Source organism: Sinocyclocheilus grahami, unplaced genomic scaffold (genome assembly GCF_001515645.1).
Source record: "Sinocyclocheilus grahami isolate Dianchi unplaced genomic scaffold, SAMN03320097.WGS_v1.1 scaffold2131.1, whole genome shotgun sequence".
Lineage (NCBI taxonomy): Eukaryota > Metazoa > Chordata > Actinopteri > Cypriniformes > Cyprinidae > Sinocyclocheilus > Sinocyclocheilus grahami.
Genome location: NW_015507310.1, coordinates 109,997 through 128,434, shown reverse-complemented (window position 1 = coordinate 128,434; position 18,438 = coordinate 109,997). Strand labels below are relative to the sequence as shown.

General features: G+C 39.1%; 1 protein-coding gene across 1 annotated transcript in view; it reads left to right on the top strand.

The window, feature by feature from the left end:
- LOC107574154 (disintegrin and metalloproteinase domain-containing protein 10-like) overlaps positions 1–14,547 on the top strand; it is a gene marked incomplete at its 5' end in the record, with an annotated part of 24,571 nt that extends 10,024 nt beyond the window's left edge. Inside the window, 5 exons of the mRNA XM_016260621.1 lie at positions 6,145–6,393; positions 8,792–8,900; positions 11,620–11,840; positions 12,183–12,309; positions 13,445–14,547. Coding sequence (XP_016116107.1) covers positions 6,145–6,393; positions 8,792–8,900; positions 11,620–11,840; positions 12,183–12,309; positions 13,445–13,623 — 885 coding nt within the window. The remainder of the gene's footprint in view (positions 1–6,144; positions 6,394–8,791; positions 8,901–11,619; positions 11,841–12,182; positions 12,310–13,444) is intronic.
- Positions 14,548–18,438: the final 3,891 nt, after the last annotated feature.

The window sequence follows — 18,438 nt, the reverse complement described above, 5'->3', positions numbered from 1 at the left end:
CATTCCAAGAGCTCACGGAGAGATTCACCACAGCTCCCATCCTGCTCTGTCACAAATCAAGCATCCGTGGCTCCCTCCGATCCCCACCAGAGGGAACCCTCACCGGAGTACTAACTGTTCCTTAGGACTTCATTTCCCATCACCCCATGCCTGACGTTGATTACTTGCACAGGTGCTGATCATTACCATGACTATATAGGCAGTGCCTACCTTACCCTCATTGCGAAGTCTTGTTTTTGCTACTGCTGACATTACTGAGCGTTCATACCTTGTTTGATTACCTGTTGCCTACCTGGATTGTTTAGACCTGTCTGATTGTTCACTGCCCGCCTCTTTGACCTTGCTCTGTGTTTGGATTTACTCTCTCCTCTGTCTGCCGCCGGCCTCGACCCCTTTGCATGGACTCTGGTTATGATTCTGCCTTGCCTACGTTACCCCTGTATGCTGTTGACTAAACTCTGCCTGTCTGATTGTTAATAAAGCTGCACATGGATCCCAACGTCAATGAATCGTCATTACAACAGCATACTGTAACTGTAGTGAACTGATAAACTAATACTGTAGTATTCTTTTGTTTTTACTACAGTGAACTGTAGTATAATACACCCTATAGTTGTAGAAAACTTATTGGGTAATTTGTTTATATTACCACAGAAAATTAATTCAAGTACTTTACTATAGCATGGCTCAAAAACACTAGGATTTACTATAGTATTTTTTCATGTCTACAAATTAAACTTAAAAACCATGGTTGCTATAGTTTAATCATGGTAACCACAAATGAACCATGGTTTTGCTACACTAACCATAGTTTAACCATGCTGTTTGTAATAAATACCACTAGACCCGACTCATTATGATCCACTGGGACTAGACTTGACTCATGACGATCAACTGTGACTTGACTAGACTCATGATCATAAACTGTGACTAGACTTGACTCGTGACGGTCAACTGTGACTTGACTTGGTTCATGAAGATAAGCGGTGACCTCACTTGACTCAGGATTGACAGCGGTGACATAACGGGGCGCTGTTGTGTCCGCCATTTTGCGATCAGGCTCCGCTGTCGCTGCCATTTTGTGAGCGTGCTCCAGTGCGGCTGCCATTACAGGAATGAGTGCGGTGTCGCGTTCCTCCACGACACCCACCGTGAACGCTGAACCAAAACATGATCCAAAAAACTACTCAATTTCAGCACAATTGCAGCACCCATGACATCGATGATCAAGAAGGGGAGACATCGTCTCGTCTGGACCCCGGCCGCCAGGTCCGCATTCCAAGAGCTCACGGAGAGATTCACCACAGCTCCCATCCTGCTCTGTCACAAATCAAGCATCCGTGGCTCCCTCCGATCCCCACCAGAGGGAACCCTCACCGGAGTACTAACTGTTCCTTAGGACTTCATTTCCCATCACCCCATGCCTGACGTTGATTACTTGCACAGGTGCTGATCATTACCATGACTATATAGGCAGTGCCTACCTTACCCTCATTGCGAAGTCTTGTTTTTGCTACTGCTGACATTACTGAGCGTTCATACCTTGTTTGATTACCTGTTGCCTACCTGGATTGTTTAGACCTGTCTGATTGTTCACTGCCCGCCTCTTTGACCTTGCTCTGTGTTTGGATTTACTCTCTCCTCTGTCTGCCGCCGGCCTCGACCCCTTTGCATGGACTCTGGTTATGATTCTGCCTTGCCTACGTTACCCCTGTATGCTGTTGACTAAACTCTGCCTGTCTGATTGTTAATAAAGCTGCACATGGATCCCAACGTCAATGAATCGTCATTACAACAGCATACTGTAACTGTAGTGAACTGATAAACTAATACTGTAGTATTCTTTTGTTTTTACTACAGTGAACTGTAGTATAATACACCCTATAGTTGTAGAAAACTTATTGGGTAATTTGTTTATATTACCACAGAAAATTAATTCAAGTACTTTACTATAGCATGGCTCAAAAACACTAGGATTTACTATAGTATTTTTTCATGTCTACAAATTAAACTTAAAAACCATGGTTGCTATAGTTTAATCATGGTAACCACAAATGAACCATGGTTTTGCTACACTAACCATAGTTTAACCATGCTGTTTGTAATAAATACCACTAGACCCGACTCATTATGATCCACTGGGACTAGACTTGACTCATGACGATCAACTGTGACTTGACTAGACTCATGATCATAAACTGTGACTAGACTTGACTCGTGACGGTCAACTGTGACTTGACTTGGTTCATGAAGATAAGCGGTGACCTCACTTGACTCAGGATTGACAGCGGTGACATAACGGGGCGCTGTTGTGTCCGCCATTTTGCGATCAGGCTCCGCTGTCGCTGCCATTTTGTGAGCGTGCTCCAGTGCGGCTGCCATTACAGGAATGAGTGCGGTGTCGCGTTCCTCCACGACACCCACCGTGAACGCTGAACCAAAACATGATCCAAAAAACTACTCAGGTGACAAACGAGGACCCTCATGAATCACTCTTGATTTTAAAGGCTGGTTAAGGCCATCACAGAAAAAGTCAATTAACATACAGTCCGGTAATTCTGAGCCATTAGCCAAAGCCAAATATTCCTCAATGTAACCCTCCAGTGATCGTGTGCCCTGTTTAAGGGCTAACAATATTCTTGCCACATCCATACCTGGTCAATGTCCATCCAAGAAGCTGCTGGATCCTTGTGTGGCCGAGTATTCTGTTACGGGGCTGACAAGACGTGAGACGTGCAGATCCATATGCAGGCTTTTTATTTGGAGAAGACAGAGACGTGGTCATAAAGCAGGTAGGGTCAAACAGGTATATGGCGGGCAAGACACAAGAATAGTCCTAGGGCTAGCGTAGGTCAATGAACGGCAAACAGAATCAGGAGGGACAAGACTAAAGGGAGAAATCCAGGAAACCAGGCGAAGATCAGGAACCGAGAAAACAGCTAAGGCTAAGGCTAAGGCTAAGGCAGGGAAACGAATGAGGGCTGTGTAGTGTAGCTATCTGGAGATATGCGCTAAACAATACTCGGCAGAGGGAAGGGATCAGAGTGAGTGTTAAATAGTGAGGGAGGGATATGAAACAGCTGGGTGCAATCAGTGTTATGCAATTAGTGAACCAGCTGTGTGCAATCAGTGCTGTGAATGATGGGATATGTAGTCCGGGAAGATATGCAACAGTGTGAGTGCGAGAGTCAATGAAAATGGGAAGGGCGACCTTTGATGGTTAGCCGACGGAAGTTCATGGACCGGATTCGTGACAATTTTAGTCTTAATTATTTAATCCTTTCTGTTCTCATGTCAGATATGTATGTATGCATGTATGTACCAAGAGCTCCTTAAAAAAACATTTATTGATATTCAACATATTATTATCATACTGAGCAGAAATGTGCATTTAAAAAGCCCTAGTATTGAGTTCATGATATCCTTGTTTAAAAAGTTACTATAAGCCTAACTAAAATATAAGAACCAGGTTCTAGTTTTTCCTAATAAGTATAATTAAATGTTAGTCACTATTGTAATAAGTACTGGTATCTAATAAACAAGAACTACTGTAGTATCTAAAGAATAAGTGCTAGTATCTTTAAAAAGGATACTATTACCATGAAACTAAAACATTCAGGCTGTCCTAGAGCTCAGTAAGGTACATGTAAAACTTATTGAACAAATAAAGATATTATAAAACACTGGGGGATTGAAGATTGTGTATAGTGTCTTAAACATTCGTCTTACTGAAGAAATATAAAAGTCATAATCAGAACAAAACTAATTTAACATAGGCATTTTTGTTTATGTGTTTGAAAGGTTGCCAATAAAATAAAAAGGTTAACAACAAATTCTAGATCTTTATTGCTTTTTTTTCATAATACAAGATAACATCCTTTAAATTAAAGCAATTAATATTCATTAAACTAAATATAAACTCTGCCAAATCCATCCAAAACCTGTTTAGGACTTACAGTCAGAAAATAAGAGACGCATTACACAAGCAGCATGCATCATCACTATCAGTGAATCTTCATATTAATTAATCAGAAGGGTACATGGCATGTGGAATTATGAAATGTATTATTGTATTTTATTGTATTATTAATGCAGTATTTAAAATGAATTAACCAGCAATTCTCAATTATAGAGTTACAAAAAAAATCCCTCTAGGAGATATTTCATTTTGTTTTTGGAAAATATTGCAAATATGTTTGTTAATGCATTTTTCAGTCTTTGCTGTAAATCTCGCGCTTGCGGAGTACATGCGTGGGGGAGGGGCTCGCTGACGCTCTCTGTGCGTCTGACGTCAGCACGCAAAGCCCCCGAACCTGGACTGAAGCTGTAAACAATAAAACCCAACCCCGTCCATCATCCATGCGCTAAAGATGCGTTTGTCCGCGATGACGGCCGTGTTGTCGGTGCTGCTGTGGCTCCTGTGCTCCCTCAGGTCCGCTCGAGGTGAGTGTGCGCGTGTGTTTGGAGCGGTTCGGCTCTGATTCGGTGATGCTGCGCGATAGCAGCCTGCTAATGCTAACGCTAACGCGACCGTTATTCCGTTATTCCCGCAAATCCGCCGGTTCCCGTCGATGTTCGCTGCGGATTCGGTCCGGAGCGCTTCTCTGAGCTGAAGTGTGTCAGAAGAGCCTGGGCTGAGGCAGGAGCTACCACACATCCAGCTTCAGATGAGGATGAGGAGGAGGAGGATGAGGAGGAGACGCCACTAACACCTGACAGCACGAGCGTCTGCTGATGATTAATATACAGTATAATATACAGATATTTCATGTTTGCATCACGGTGACTGACTGAAACTGCTGTTTACAGAACATTTATAGTTAATAAAAGTCTACTGGTGTTATACCTTCAGTCATTTTGAATTTGAATTACCTTGACTCTTGAGAATTTTTAAAGCATTTTCCTCTTATTATTTCTGAATATATAATGTGTATAAGACAAATTTGTACAAGATGTAGTTGTAGTTTATGCATCTTTTCTGCAGAGATATTTAACAAGTGATTAGTTTAACATTTACTTTGTGTGCTGCACTTGGAATATAATTTTCTTTAACTAGAGGGTTAATAAACAAAAAAAGTTAATTCAATCATGTTGTAGTTACATTTTCAAGTTAACTAGTTAAAAAATCATAAAAATCGAGAATCAGTCGAACGTTCTTTTTTTTTTTTTGTTGCCGTATCGCCCAGCCTTACTTTCATTCATCAATTCAAGGATGCATTAAATTGATCAAAAGTGCCAGTAAAGACATTTATAATGTTACAGTAGATTTCTATTTCAAATAAATGCTGTTCTTCTGAACTTTCTGTTCATCTGTGAATCCTGAAAAATAAAACGTATCACAGTTTCCACAAAAATATTGTGCAGCACAACCGTTTTCAACATTGATAATAATCAGAAATGTTTCTCGAGCAGCAAATCAGCATATGTGACCCTGGAGCACACAACCAGCCATAAGGGTCAACTTTGTGAAATTGAGATTTATGCATCATCTGAAAGCTGAATAAATAATTCGAAAAAGGCAGTCCGGTACTAAAATCGCTCCCAGTTCCGGCGGTGCGAACGAGCTGAAAAGTGGGTAGTTCCACAATTAGTTCTGGTACTATGAAAAGGTTCCCGTGGTGGAAAAGGCCCTATCCACTTGGATCCAAAACCCAAGGCCCGAGCGAGTTCGGGTCCAAAACTTCTAAGAGTGCCTCGGACACGGGTCGGGTGCAGCATTAATACACCTGTGCTGTCTGTCATTAATGATTATCAAACAACAAAACACAGAAAATCATGCACTGCTCTTGACTGAATAACTTTTTAAACTTTAAACAGTTTTTTATTTTATAGTTCATTACATTTTTTTATGTTTTTGTACCTGAATTCTACTGTTAGACTGAAATAGTTTCCCAAATGAAATTCAGGTCCTGTGTTTAACTCATAATATTGATTAAATTACAATATTGAGTGATGTGATGAAATGTTCTCTGCATGGAGTAACGTCTGGCGCAATCGCAGCTTGCACTTAGTAAAACAACTAGAAAACAAAGAAGTAGCATTAATAGTCATTCATTTTAGTAAACATGCTATGATAAATTTGAGCAGATTTTTATTCTTATTGTAAAGTAGCAGAACATTAGGTCATGAAGATTGTGTGAGAAGTCGTGGAAGTTCACTGTAAGCATGTGCATGACGCCTGGATGTGTTGATTTGCTGTGTGTGTGCAGTCCGAGTCAGGGCCCCTGCTGCACGGCCGAGTGCTCCTACAAGGGCCGGAACGAGAAGTGTCGCGAGGAGTCTGAGTGCGCTCATCAGGGCATGTGTAACGGCGCCTCGGCCCAGTGCCCCACCTCAGAGCCCAAAGCCAACTTCACCGCCTGCCACGGGGACACGCAGGTCTGCCTGAACGGGGTGAGTGATCCGCAGCGCTGTCAAAACTTCATATCACCATTATAGTGACCTAAATGATCGCGGTTATCAGTATTATCACGGTATCGTTAAAATGTGCTGGAAATGTTCAAAAACTACTGACACATAAATCACTGCAAGTTTTATATTTAAAATCAACACATATAATGACTTTTTGTTTGCATAAACACTAAAACAATAACATTACCAATGATGTCCGGATTTTAAATGACAACACAACTGACAGCAGTTTATCTAATAACATGTACGAAATGTTCAAATAAACTTTGAAAAAGTTTCATAAAATGGTAAAGCTCACATTTCAGCCTTTAAATAAAGAAAAGGGTTAAGTCAAAATGATAACTGATAAATAAATGATTATCTGTATTTTATCTGCTCCATAAATAATTCTATAAATACCTTATCCGAATTGTTTAAATGTGTAGAATCCACATAAGCTTGTTTTTCATCAACCGGTCAAAATTTACAGCAGGCCATGCAAAGCTGATCTGGTTTTAGTCCAGACAGAAACTGCACACAAAATGTGAGTCTCTGTAAATCCACTCTCTGCCAGCAGGTGGCGCTGATGGAGCAGCAGAATTACAGCTGCTTCCAGTAATGAACACTAGTTTATTAGGTATTACATGGAGCGAAGGTGAAAACAAAATGCCATCTAATTTTTTCTGAAGACAGTCAGAACCTTCAGAGGTACATATAATTAATTCATTCATATTAATTTGTATAATTCCCTTAGCACTCTTATAAAACCTCCCAGTGTTCCTCCATATTTTCACACAAAACTAAACTACTCTGCTGCTGTGCGCACCTGACACTGTCACTGAATACTATGCCTAATGCTGGACAGTATTTATGTATCCTCCGTTGTTCAAATCGCAGTAATCGAATATGGTTTTAATGATAATTAAAGTATGAAACAATAATACTACACTGAACAAAATTATAAACGCAACACTTTTGTTTTTGCCCCCATTTTTCATGAGCTGAACTCAAAGATCTAAGACTTTTCTATGTACACAAAAGGCCTATTTCTCTCAAATATTGTTCACAAATCTGTCTAAATCTGTGTTAGTGAGCACTTCTCCTTTGCCGAGATAATCCATCCACCTCACAGGTGTGGCATATCAAGATGCTGATTAGACAGCATGATTATTGCACAGGTGTGCCTTAGGCGTGTGTGCGAGTGTGCGTGAGTGTTTGTGTGTGCGTGTGCGAGTGTGTGTTTGTGTGTGTGTGTGATTGTGTGTGTGATAGGGCTGTGTATCACCAGCAAAGTCATGATACGATAAGAATGCCGATACAGGACTGCACTGAATTTCACCTCAGCAGAATTCAGTAAACAGCTGTTTATTTAACACTGCATACTACAGGGTCATTGCTGACTATTAGCAGAACAGGCAGTTGACCTCTGCATTATGAAGGGCCTCCAGAACTGTAACATAATAAGATACTATATAAGTAATGGCGTATGTTTCATGTTAATATTGGGCACTCTCCACCAGGTACAATATTCTGATTGTTTGCATCTTGTTTTTAGGCCCACAAATAATAATGTACTCTTATATTGTAATGTACTCATTCTAATATAAAAAAAAAAATCATCTTTACATTGCTGGTAGGTTATCATTGCACAAATTTACACACTCTCTGCGCTTAAAAAAATAAAAAATTAGAAGCGTTCTAAACTAATGCGCTGTCTTCACTGTAGCTCAAGCACATTCAGCAACACAGAACAGTGCTGCCCGCAATTTTATCAATAAAATAGCTTAACCGCTGAAGAGCTACATTATCTTTCTCAACAAGGAGCTGGGAGCATCATTGTTTCTAATGCTATTAAAGCCACAGCTTCACTGTTAATAGAGAAACATAGCAAAATGGTGGTAATTCATACATACACAGCCTCTCTCTCATAAATGAACAGTTGAGGAATTACACTTCTGAGAATAGAATATTGAAGTGGAGATCGCTGAACTGCAAGCTAACCAGTGCTTTCAGAAAGCAAGCGCGTTAAGTGGAGAGAGAGGGCGTGCGTACTTAGAGATAATTCTGTATTGCGCAAGTGTGAGTCTCTGTTTCGGGGATTACGTCTCTTTATATCAGGCAAACCCTGATTGTGTTCCTCTGCGGCCAGATTAAACCTTGTTGTAGCCAATATATTATACTCTATTCATTATTTTTCAGAAACCTTGCACTTTTCTACTCCATTTTAAAGGTGTTCAAATTAAGCACAGTCCACTGCTGTGCATGTGCCGTGATATCGATACTGAGACAGCTGTATATCAATACTCGTATCGTCAAATCTCTGCCGTTACATCGTGGTATCGATGTACCGAACACAGCCCTGGTGTGACGGAGCGTCTCACTCCTGCTCTCTGTGTTTCAGGGCTGCTCCGGCTCCATCTGTGAGAAGTACGGGCTGGAGGTCTGCACCTGCGCCAGCATGGATGGCAAAGACGAGACCGAGCTCTGCCACGTGTGCTGCATGGAGAGAAGTCAGTACAGAGCTTCAGATTGTGATGTATATCACCAATATCATATGCACACTCAGACAGGGGTCCTGCAGGTCTTTAACAGTCTCAATGCACGCTTCTACAAAATAAGAGAGCTGAACGTCTGAAATTCATGAAGTCACGGCATTAAATGACATCTTCCTCAGTATTTTTGTCTTGTTTTACAGTTCAAATATCTAAACATCCTTAATTCAAGATGCGTTTACTGGAGATGCAAAATGAAGAAGTCTAGTTTTCTAAGCATAGTGAAGTGAGTTTATTATTAAAAACAAGAACAAATATCTGCTAATGAGGAATGAAAACTTGTTTCTCTTTGAATTAAGTTGATTTTTCTGAGCCTGTTATTATTTATTATCATATGCATTCAGACATTTGCACTGGCAAACAAGACTAAAATACTGAAGAAGAGCAGCACTTTTTGCAGTGTGATCAGAAGATACAGTAGAAGTTGTTTTAATGTTGTAGCTGAGCTATTTTTTAATGAATTAAAAAGTAAAAGAGATCTGTTGGAAGTTGTATTTTCAAACTTTGAAGTGCCACTAATACAACTCATTAAGAAAACATAATGACAGATTGTGTTCCCTTAATTTATTCCTTTTACAGGTGCATCTCAATAAATTAGAATGTCGTGGAAAAGTTCATTTATTTCAGTAATTCATCTCAAATTGTGAAACTCGTGTATTAAATAAATTCAATGCACACAGACTGAAGTAGTTTAAGTCTTTGGTTCTTTTAATTGTGATGATTTTGGCTCACATTTAACAAAAACCCACCAATTCACTATCTCAACAAATTAGAATACTTCATAAGACCAATAAAAAAACTGTTTTAGTGAATTGTTGGCCTTCTGGAAAGTATGTTCATTTACTGTACATGTACTCAATACTTGGTAGGGGCTCCTTTTGCTTTAATTACTGCCTGAATTCGGCGTGGCATGGAGGTGATCAGTTTGTGGCACTGCTGAGGTGGTATGGAAGCCCAGGTTTCTTTGACAGTGGCCTTCAGCCCATCTGCATTTTTTGGTCTCTTGTTTCTAATTTTCCTCTTGACAATACCCCATAGATTCTCTATGAGGTTCAGGTCTGGTGAGTTTGCTGGCCAGTCAAGCACACCAACACCAGGGTAATTTAACCAACTTTTGGTGCTTTTGGCAGTGTGAAGGAAGCATGAAGTGCTCCAAAAGTTCTTGGTAAACGGGTGCAGTGACGTTGGTTTTCAAAAAACACAATGGACCAACACCAGCAAATGACATTGCACCCCAAATCATCACAGACGGTGGAAACTTAACACTGGACTTCAAGCAACTTGGGCTATGAGCTTCTCCACCCTTCCTCCAGACTCTAGGACCTTGGTTTCCAAATGAAATACAAAACTTGCTCTCATCTGAAAAGAGGACTTTGGACCACTGGGCAACAGTCCAGTTGACATCTGTAGCCAAATTCCTTGACACGTCTGTGTGTGGTGGCTCTTGATGCCTTGACCCCTGCCTCAGTCCATTCCTTGTGAAGTTCTCTCAAATTCTTTGATCGATTTTGCTTGACAATCCTCATAGGGCTGCGGTTCTCTCGGTTGGTTGTACATCTTTTTCTTCCACACTTTTTCCTTCCACTCAACTTTCTGTTAACATGCTTGGATACAGCACTCTGTGAACAGCCAGCTTCTTTGGCAATGAATGTTTGTGGCTTACCCTCCTTGTGAAGGGTGTCAATGATTGTCTTCTGGACAACTGTCAGATCAGCAGTCTTCCCCATGATTGTGTAGCCTAGTGAACCAAACTGAGAGACCATTTTGAAGGCTCAGGAAACCTTTGCAGGTGTTTTGAGTTGATTAGCTGATTGGCATGTCACCATATTCTAATTTGTTGAGATAGTGAATTGGTGGGTTTTTGTTAAATGTGAGCCAAAATCATCACAATTAAAAGAACCAAAGACTTAAACTACTTCAGTCTGTGTGCACTGAATTTATTTAATACACGAGTTTCACAATTTGAGTTGAATTACTGAAATAAATGACGTTTTCCACGACATTCTAATTTATTGAGATGCACCTGTAGGGTCTTTCTTAAAAAGGTCTTTAAAAACGCTTAAATTGAACAAAACCTGCCGAAACCCTGTTTAAAACACTGCTAATAATTCTACATTGCATATTACTGTAATTTCTTACACGTCTCTCTTCTCACAGTAGCTTAATTTCCATCAAGATTCAGAATGCTTTAACATGACACAATTTCATAATCAATTGATGATTAATAATAATATAGGATTATTATAATTATCAGAACCAAATGCACGTTGCATTTATGAAGGTCATGCTGCCTAGTTCAGAGTCCTGTATTATCCATAAATTGGAGAGCACTGATTTTTAATCAAGTTCATATTTGTTTTGGAGATATTATGCATACACAGGAATGTTTGGAGAATGATACTGTACCTTGCATTCATTTATTATTTCTTTTTTCAGTGCAATCACTAAATGAAACACAAGATGGTGCCAGTTGCATGAAACAGGATTGTGTTTTTTCAGTGAATATGATTACTAAATGCTGCGATTGACCAATCAGAACCACATATCATAGAGAGCTGTGTAATAAACACCACTGAATTAAATAACTGTGCTTAAATTAAAGATACTCCCCTACTGGCAACACACTTCATTAGTTTAAATCAGAAACTGTTCTCACAATACAAACCTGTCTCCGCAGTGAACCCCAGCACCTGCAGCAGCACGGGCTCTGAGCGTCTCGCCCGCTTCTTCAATAAGAAGGTCACTACTCTTCAGGCCGGCTCACCCTGCAACGACTTCAAGGGCTACTGCGACGTCTTCATGAAGTGCCGTCTGGTGGACGCTGACGGTCCTCTGGCGCGCCTGAAGAAGGCCATCTTCAACCCGGAGCTGTACGAGAACATCGCAGAGTGGATCGTGGTGCGTGTCCCTTCATCTCTGCTCGTGTGTGTGTTTATTCTGTGTGTGTGTGTGTGTCTGTGTTTATGTCTGAGTTTTTATTCTGTGTTTGTGTCCAAGAGTGTTTATTCGGTGTTCGTGTCCGAGAGTTTTTATTCGGTGTTTGTGTCCGAGAGTGTTTATTCGGTGTTTGTGTCCGAGAGTGTTTATTCTGTGTTTATCGAGAGTGTTTATTCTGTGTTTATCGAGTGTTTATTCGGTGTTCGTGTCCGAGAGTGTTTATTCTGGGTTTATCTCTCGGAGCGAGTGTTTATTCTAGGTTTATCTCTCGGAGCGTGTGTTTATTCTGTGTCTGTGTCTCAGGCTCACTGGTGGGCAGTTCTGCTGATGGGAATCGCTCTCATCATGCTGATGGCCGGATTCATTAAGATCTGCAGTGTTCACACGCCCAGCAGCAACCCCAAACTGCCTCCTCCTAAACCTCTGCCAGGTAACGTATCTCCTCACAGTCCAGTACTGAGACATTTGAAACCGAGTCAGTGGGGGTTTTTGCAGTATGGATACACCGATACCAGATCCAGAGTGAAGCGCTGTATTCAAGTGTTTATATCCAGTGCTTTCACATCTCACTTCAGAGTAAATGCAGCAAACTCAATCTCTGCATGTGCTGCGAGGTTAACATGCATTTTGGCAATGCAATGTTACACTTTTTTCACAATCTCCAACCTGTTTGTGGACAGATGATTACAGCAGTTCACGCTTTCATGCATGTAGATTTGTAACGAGATGCGTTTGTAAAACTCCTGTCAGAAACGTAAAGGTCTCTCTGCAGTTTTTGCCAAAATAAAACCTTGAACTCATACAATTGAAGAAATTAACTATAAGTATTGTAAAATGACTAAGTATAAAAACAAAATGCTTTTAAAAGTAATTTTTTTTTTATTTTAGTGTAGTTGTACAATACTAATTACAATACTCATCTTAGAAATAATAATAATAATAAATCTTTTTAGTAGAATATAAAGTTTATTATTGGGATATTATTATTATCCCAATCAGAGCTTCATTTTATATGAAAATCAAAATACTTTGATTGTAGTCAAAAGTAAACTTATTTTTGTGTGTTTTTCATCAAAAACAATACATTTTTTTCAATTAATATTTTATTTAACACTGTGGTTGTATTATAATAGTAGTATGTTTATTTCTTAGAAATAATAATAGTAATACAAATAATAATATTTAAAGGGCTATATTAAAATTTGTATGCCCCTTTTTTCAGAATATTTTACAGTATTACAATACTAATGTATTTCTACCTTAGAAATAATAATAATAGTGATACATATAATTGTTTATATCCCAATAATAAACATCCCTGTAAATATTATTATTCTAATCCCAATCAGTTGAAAATGTTCATTTACTTCTGACCATAGTCAAAGTATATTATCAGCTGAAGAGTTTCCGTTGGTTTGGTTCGACTACGGTCAGGAGTTAAAGAACATGATTTTGTTGGATGTTTTGGTCTGTGGTCTCAGAAATGAGTATTTGAGGTGAAGGCCGTGTGTTTGTGATGCTGAAGAGTCGTTCTCTCTCTCTCTCTCTCTGTCTGTCTGGTGAAGGTACTCTGAAGAGACGACGAGCTCAGCAGCAGCAGCAGCAGCAGCAGCAGCATCAGCAGCAGAACCAGAACCAGCACCAGCACCAGCACGCTCACCAGAACCAGCGGCCCGCTCCACGCCAGGCCCAGCGCCAGCGCCAGCCCCGGGATAACTACCAGATGGGCCAGATGAGACGCTGAGAGCCTCTTTACAGGAGCACCAGTCCATAACGCTTCCTCAGACTTCTGTCCTCACATCATTTCTCTGTTTTACCCTCGAGTGCCAAGGTTTACCGGGGTATTTGTAGATAGAGCGTCTCCTGTCATCCTTCATGAACTCCTCTCAAGACTCCTGGTTTGCTATCAAACATCTTTTTAAGGATTCGTGCGGAGCTTCAGCACGGAAAAGGACTTTTATTTTATAAGAGCAGAAACGTTTCGCCTTCCCTTTTCCGCAGACGCGCGGCTGTATAGAGAAACGATATTAGCTGTATTATATGTGAGAACAGATTATTTCTTCTACTGTCGATAAGAAATTTACAGTTACAGTTTTGTTGACAACACTCAGGACTCAAAAATGCTAACGAAGGAGGCGGCTCTGCGTCAGTCCGCCGTTTACATGCTTCATTCTGTGTGCGTTCGTGTTTGTTTGTATATAGCTCCACACCTCTATGGCAAGCCCGTTCAACATTTAATCCTCAAAACCTCTTCAGCTACCCATGCTTATTATGTAGGTACTACTTTTTAAAGGTATTCATTTTTATTCATAAGATTCTAGTACTTATTCATTAGCTGCTGGTGCTTATTCTGTAGGTACTAGGTATATTATTATTTAAGTACTAGTATCTAATAAATACGGGTATCTTTAAAAGGTTACTAGTACCTATTTCAGTGGTGACTAGTAACTATTATGTTGTTCCTAGTAGCACATTTCAAATTGTTGCCATTTCTATGGGGATCTGTCATTCAGATATTAACTTCAGTTCTGACTAGTATGCATTCATAATGTGACTAATGTTTTTAAATATTACTAGTAAGCATTCAATAGATACTAGTACATACTTAGTTATTTGTTAGTCATTAGTTTTAGGTACTTATTTTTTAGACACGTCTTTTGTAATTGTTGCTAGTGGACTCAAAAATGCTAACGAAGGAGGCGGCTCTGCGTCAGTCCGCCGTTTACATGCTTCATTCTGTGTGCGTTCGTGTTTGTTTGTATATAGCTCCACACCTCTATGGCAAGCCCGTTCAACATTTAATCCTCAAAACCTCTTCAGCTACCCATGCTTATTATGTAGGTACTACTTTTTAAAGGTATTCATTTTTATTCATAAGATTCTAGTACTTATTCATTAGCTGCTGGTGCTTATTCTGTAGGTACTAGGTATATTATTATTTAAGTACTAGTATCTAATAAATACGGGTATCTTTAAAAGGTTACTAGTACCTATTTCAGTGGTGACTAGTAACTATTATGTTGTTCCTAGTAGCACATTTCAAATTGTTGCCATTTCTATGGGGATCTGTCATTCAGATATTAACTTCAGTTCTGACTAGTATGCATTCATAATGTGACTAATGTTTTTAAATATTACTAGTAAGCATTCAATAGATAGACTAGTACATACTTAGTTATTTGTTAGTCATTAGTTTTAGGTACTTATTTTTTAGACACGTCTTTTGTAATTGTTGCTAGTATAACTCTTCTTACCTTAATAGTCACTTTTTTTTAAAACTCGTTTTCTGTTTTAATTAGTCAGAATGGCCACTGTAGAGCTCATTAAAAATCTTTCTAGTAAAATGAAAAATCTTGCCAGTAGCATTTGGAATACATACTAGTATCTAATAAGTGTGTACTAGTATCTAATGAATAGGTACTGTTATCTTTTTTTTTAAGAGGTACTCGTAGCTAAAGAATAAGTACTAGCAGTGTGCGAGTAGATGCTAGTATGTTGTAAGGATTAAATGTTAAAATGGCCTGCCATACACTCACATTCACCACACTCCACTGATGAAGAACGTGTGCATGAAGAGCAGCGCAGACTTGAGATTGTGTTTTTAACAGTACGATCATGAAGAAACCTGCAGTCACTGAGCAGCATGGGAAAGTGAAGGATTCTTGCGGTCACATTAGCACGTTTAGTTTACAGACTCTGACAGAAACACACCTTCATCATCATCATCATCGTGGAGACGGACTGGTCTCTCATATGAACTCTGTACAGTAACTGGAGGATTTCTGTTGGTTTTGATACTGTTCTTTTGTTTTAGCGTTGTGAGTCCAGGCCGACCGCACCGTACTGCCATCTGCGAGGAAGAAACCCGGCTCGGTGGTTTCGCCGCGGTCTGGATTGGAAAATATTTGCCTGTATTTGACTTTTTTTTTCATTTTTACATAGTCTTGGTGAAATTTCATAGAGGAACAGTGCACTGAAAAAACATCTTAATCGAGTCCAGATGTCGTAGGTGAAAATAGGCCGAACACTAAAATTGAGAAACGAATGAAAAACCAGAACAAAAAAACAAGAAGATTAATACTGTCTGTTAATGTTCACTGTGTTTTATACAGTACCTAAATTTTTGTTCACTTTGAAAATTTTTACGTAACATTTCAGAACGTATCGTGCAAAGAGATGTAATTTTTTTGGAGTACTTGAACTGCATTAATAAACAGACTGGGTTGAAGCGCTGCTGTCAGCGTTCTGATGTTTGATCCGGCAGCGTGTGAACTCCTGCTGCTCCGAGATCCTGAGACGAGAGCCTCCAGCGGACACGCCGCAGAACCACGTCCTGAACAGAGAGATGAGGAAACATACCCTTCTTACATATCAGTGTGACCCTGGAGCACAAAACCAGTCATTAACGGTCAATTTTGTGAAATTGAGATGTATGCATCATCTGAAAGCTGAATAAATAATCTTTCCATTGATGTATGGTTTGTTAGGATAGAACAATATTAGAAAATCTGGAATCTGAGGGTGCAAAAAAATCTAAATATTGAGAAAATCATCTTTAAAGTTGTTCAAATGAAGTTCTTAGCAATGCATATCACGAATCAAAAATTAAGTTTTGATATATTTACGGTAGGACATTTACTAAATATCTTCATGGAACATGATCTTTACTTAATATCCTAATGATTTTTGGCATAAAAGAGAAATGTATAATTGTGACCCATACAATGTATTGTTGGCTATTGCTACAAATATCCCCCAGCGACTCAACACTGCTTTTGTGCTCGAGTCACATAATACTCTTATAATTGTAATGAAGCAGCAAACTGAACTGGACTGCTGTGATCTGTATTTTCATGCACAGAAACCAGCAGAACTTCTGCGTTATTGATATTAACCATTTCTTTCAAGAGAAAATAATCATATAGAGTTAAACTTGGCTTAAGCGTTCACAGCAATGTCTTCAGCGCATGCATTAACATCAGTTTTCTCAGAGGCTTTGCTGCATTTGTTAGATCTCTGCACATCATCTGATCACGTCGTCATAAACAGTTTCTCATCGGTTTGAGCGAATGCTTTGCTTTATTCATGTTGACTGCTTCCAGAGGCCAATCGATGTTTAAAAGACATCAGGTTCACATCAAAAAACAGGTCAAATATGCAAATTAAACTGACGTCAAAAACTTGACATGACGTGATTTGATGTAAACTGAACATCAAACATGCCGGCCTACAGTTATCTCCGTGTGGGATGAACTTCCTATTTCCAGCCAATGACCGCTGGGCTGTTCCTGATACATGATCAATAGCTGATGCCACGATCAATCAGAGCCCGTGTGATCTAGTGTTTAACAGTCTAGCCCTCCATCATCTGAGCATCAGTCTAAAACAAGTCCTCAAATCAGCAGAAAGCCTTACATTCATGCTTAATGTTGCACAAATTACAAAACAAATGTGTTTGTTTTCCAGTTCAAATATCTAAACATCCTTAAAAATGATGATATGAACAATGTTGTGTTTATGATTAAAACTAACAAATATCAGTCAGTGGGGAATAAAAACTTGTTTCTCTTTGGATGAAGCTGATTTTTCTGAGCCAAGTGACAGATATTTGTTCTTGTTTTAATCATAAACTCACTTCGTTTTGATCAGTTTCCCATACATTAAGAATTCTTAGTTAATTTAGATTTTTAGTCAGTCTTTTGATTAAAAAGTTATTTAATTTTAGTCATCTGAATAGTGTTTTAGTCTAGTGTTAGTAAAGATTATAAGTGATTAGTCGACTAAATCTACAGTACATTTATAAATCTAAATTTAGCTAAACTGTAATGTATTAAGTATTTCTCTAAAATTTCTTCTTCTGTATTTTTATTAAATGCCCAAAATTTTCCAATAGATTTTCATCAGCTTCTGAAAAGTTTTGAATGACAAAGACTATCGTCTCAATTTTGTCAGTGAAAAAAAGTGAAGAAACTGCTAATGAAATGCACACTGCTTCTTGACAACATGCTGAAGTGTTTTGAAGAAGAACCGTGTCTCCAAGACGCTTCAAGACAGCTTCCTGCAAAGCTACAGCGCTGTTAACGGTTTAAGGCTCAGATCTCTGTGTGGAGCACTAAAATCTCACTGATTATTACAATTAATGGCTAAATGAATGTTTGGAAATGTAAGCTGATATTTCCTACTGACACACTCCAGCAACAGATAGAAATAACTGACTGAAACCCATTTTTAGCTGCTGATAATACTAGTGTTGTAATCATTTAGGCCACCACTGTATACAGTATATATGTACACATATTTTTCTTCAAATATGACGTGAATGTATTTTTTGACTGAAATATATGGAGGGCAAAATATATTTCAAATGCTTTTAAATTATATATGATATTTCAAATATATGCAATTGCTAAAGATGATTTGAGGAATGTCCAAAAGCAACTGAGAATATGAGGACTTCAGTGTTTGACACAGTATTCAGTAGAAACAGAAACTCACTTCTCCTGACTCTCTCCTGATTTGATGCAGATCCTCCAGACACTGATCTCCAGATCCTGATCGG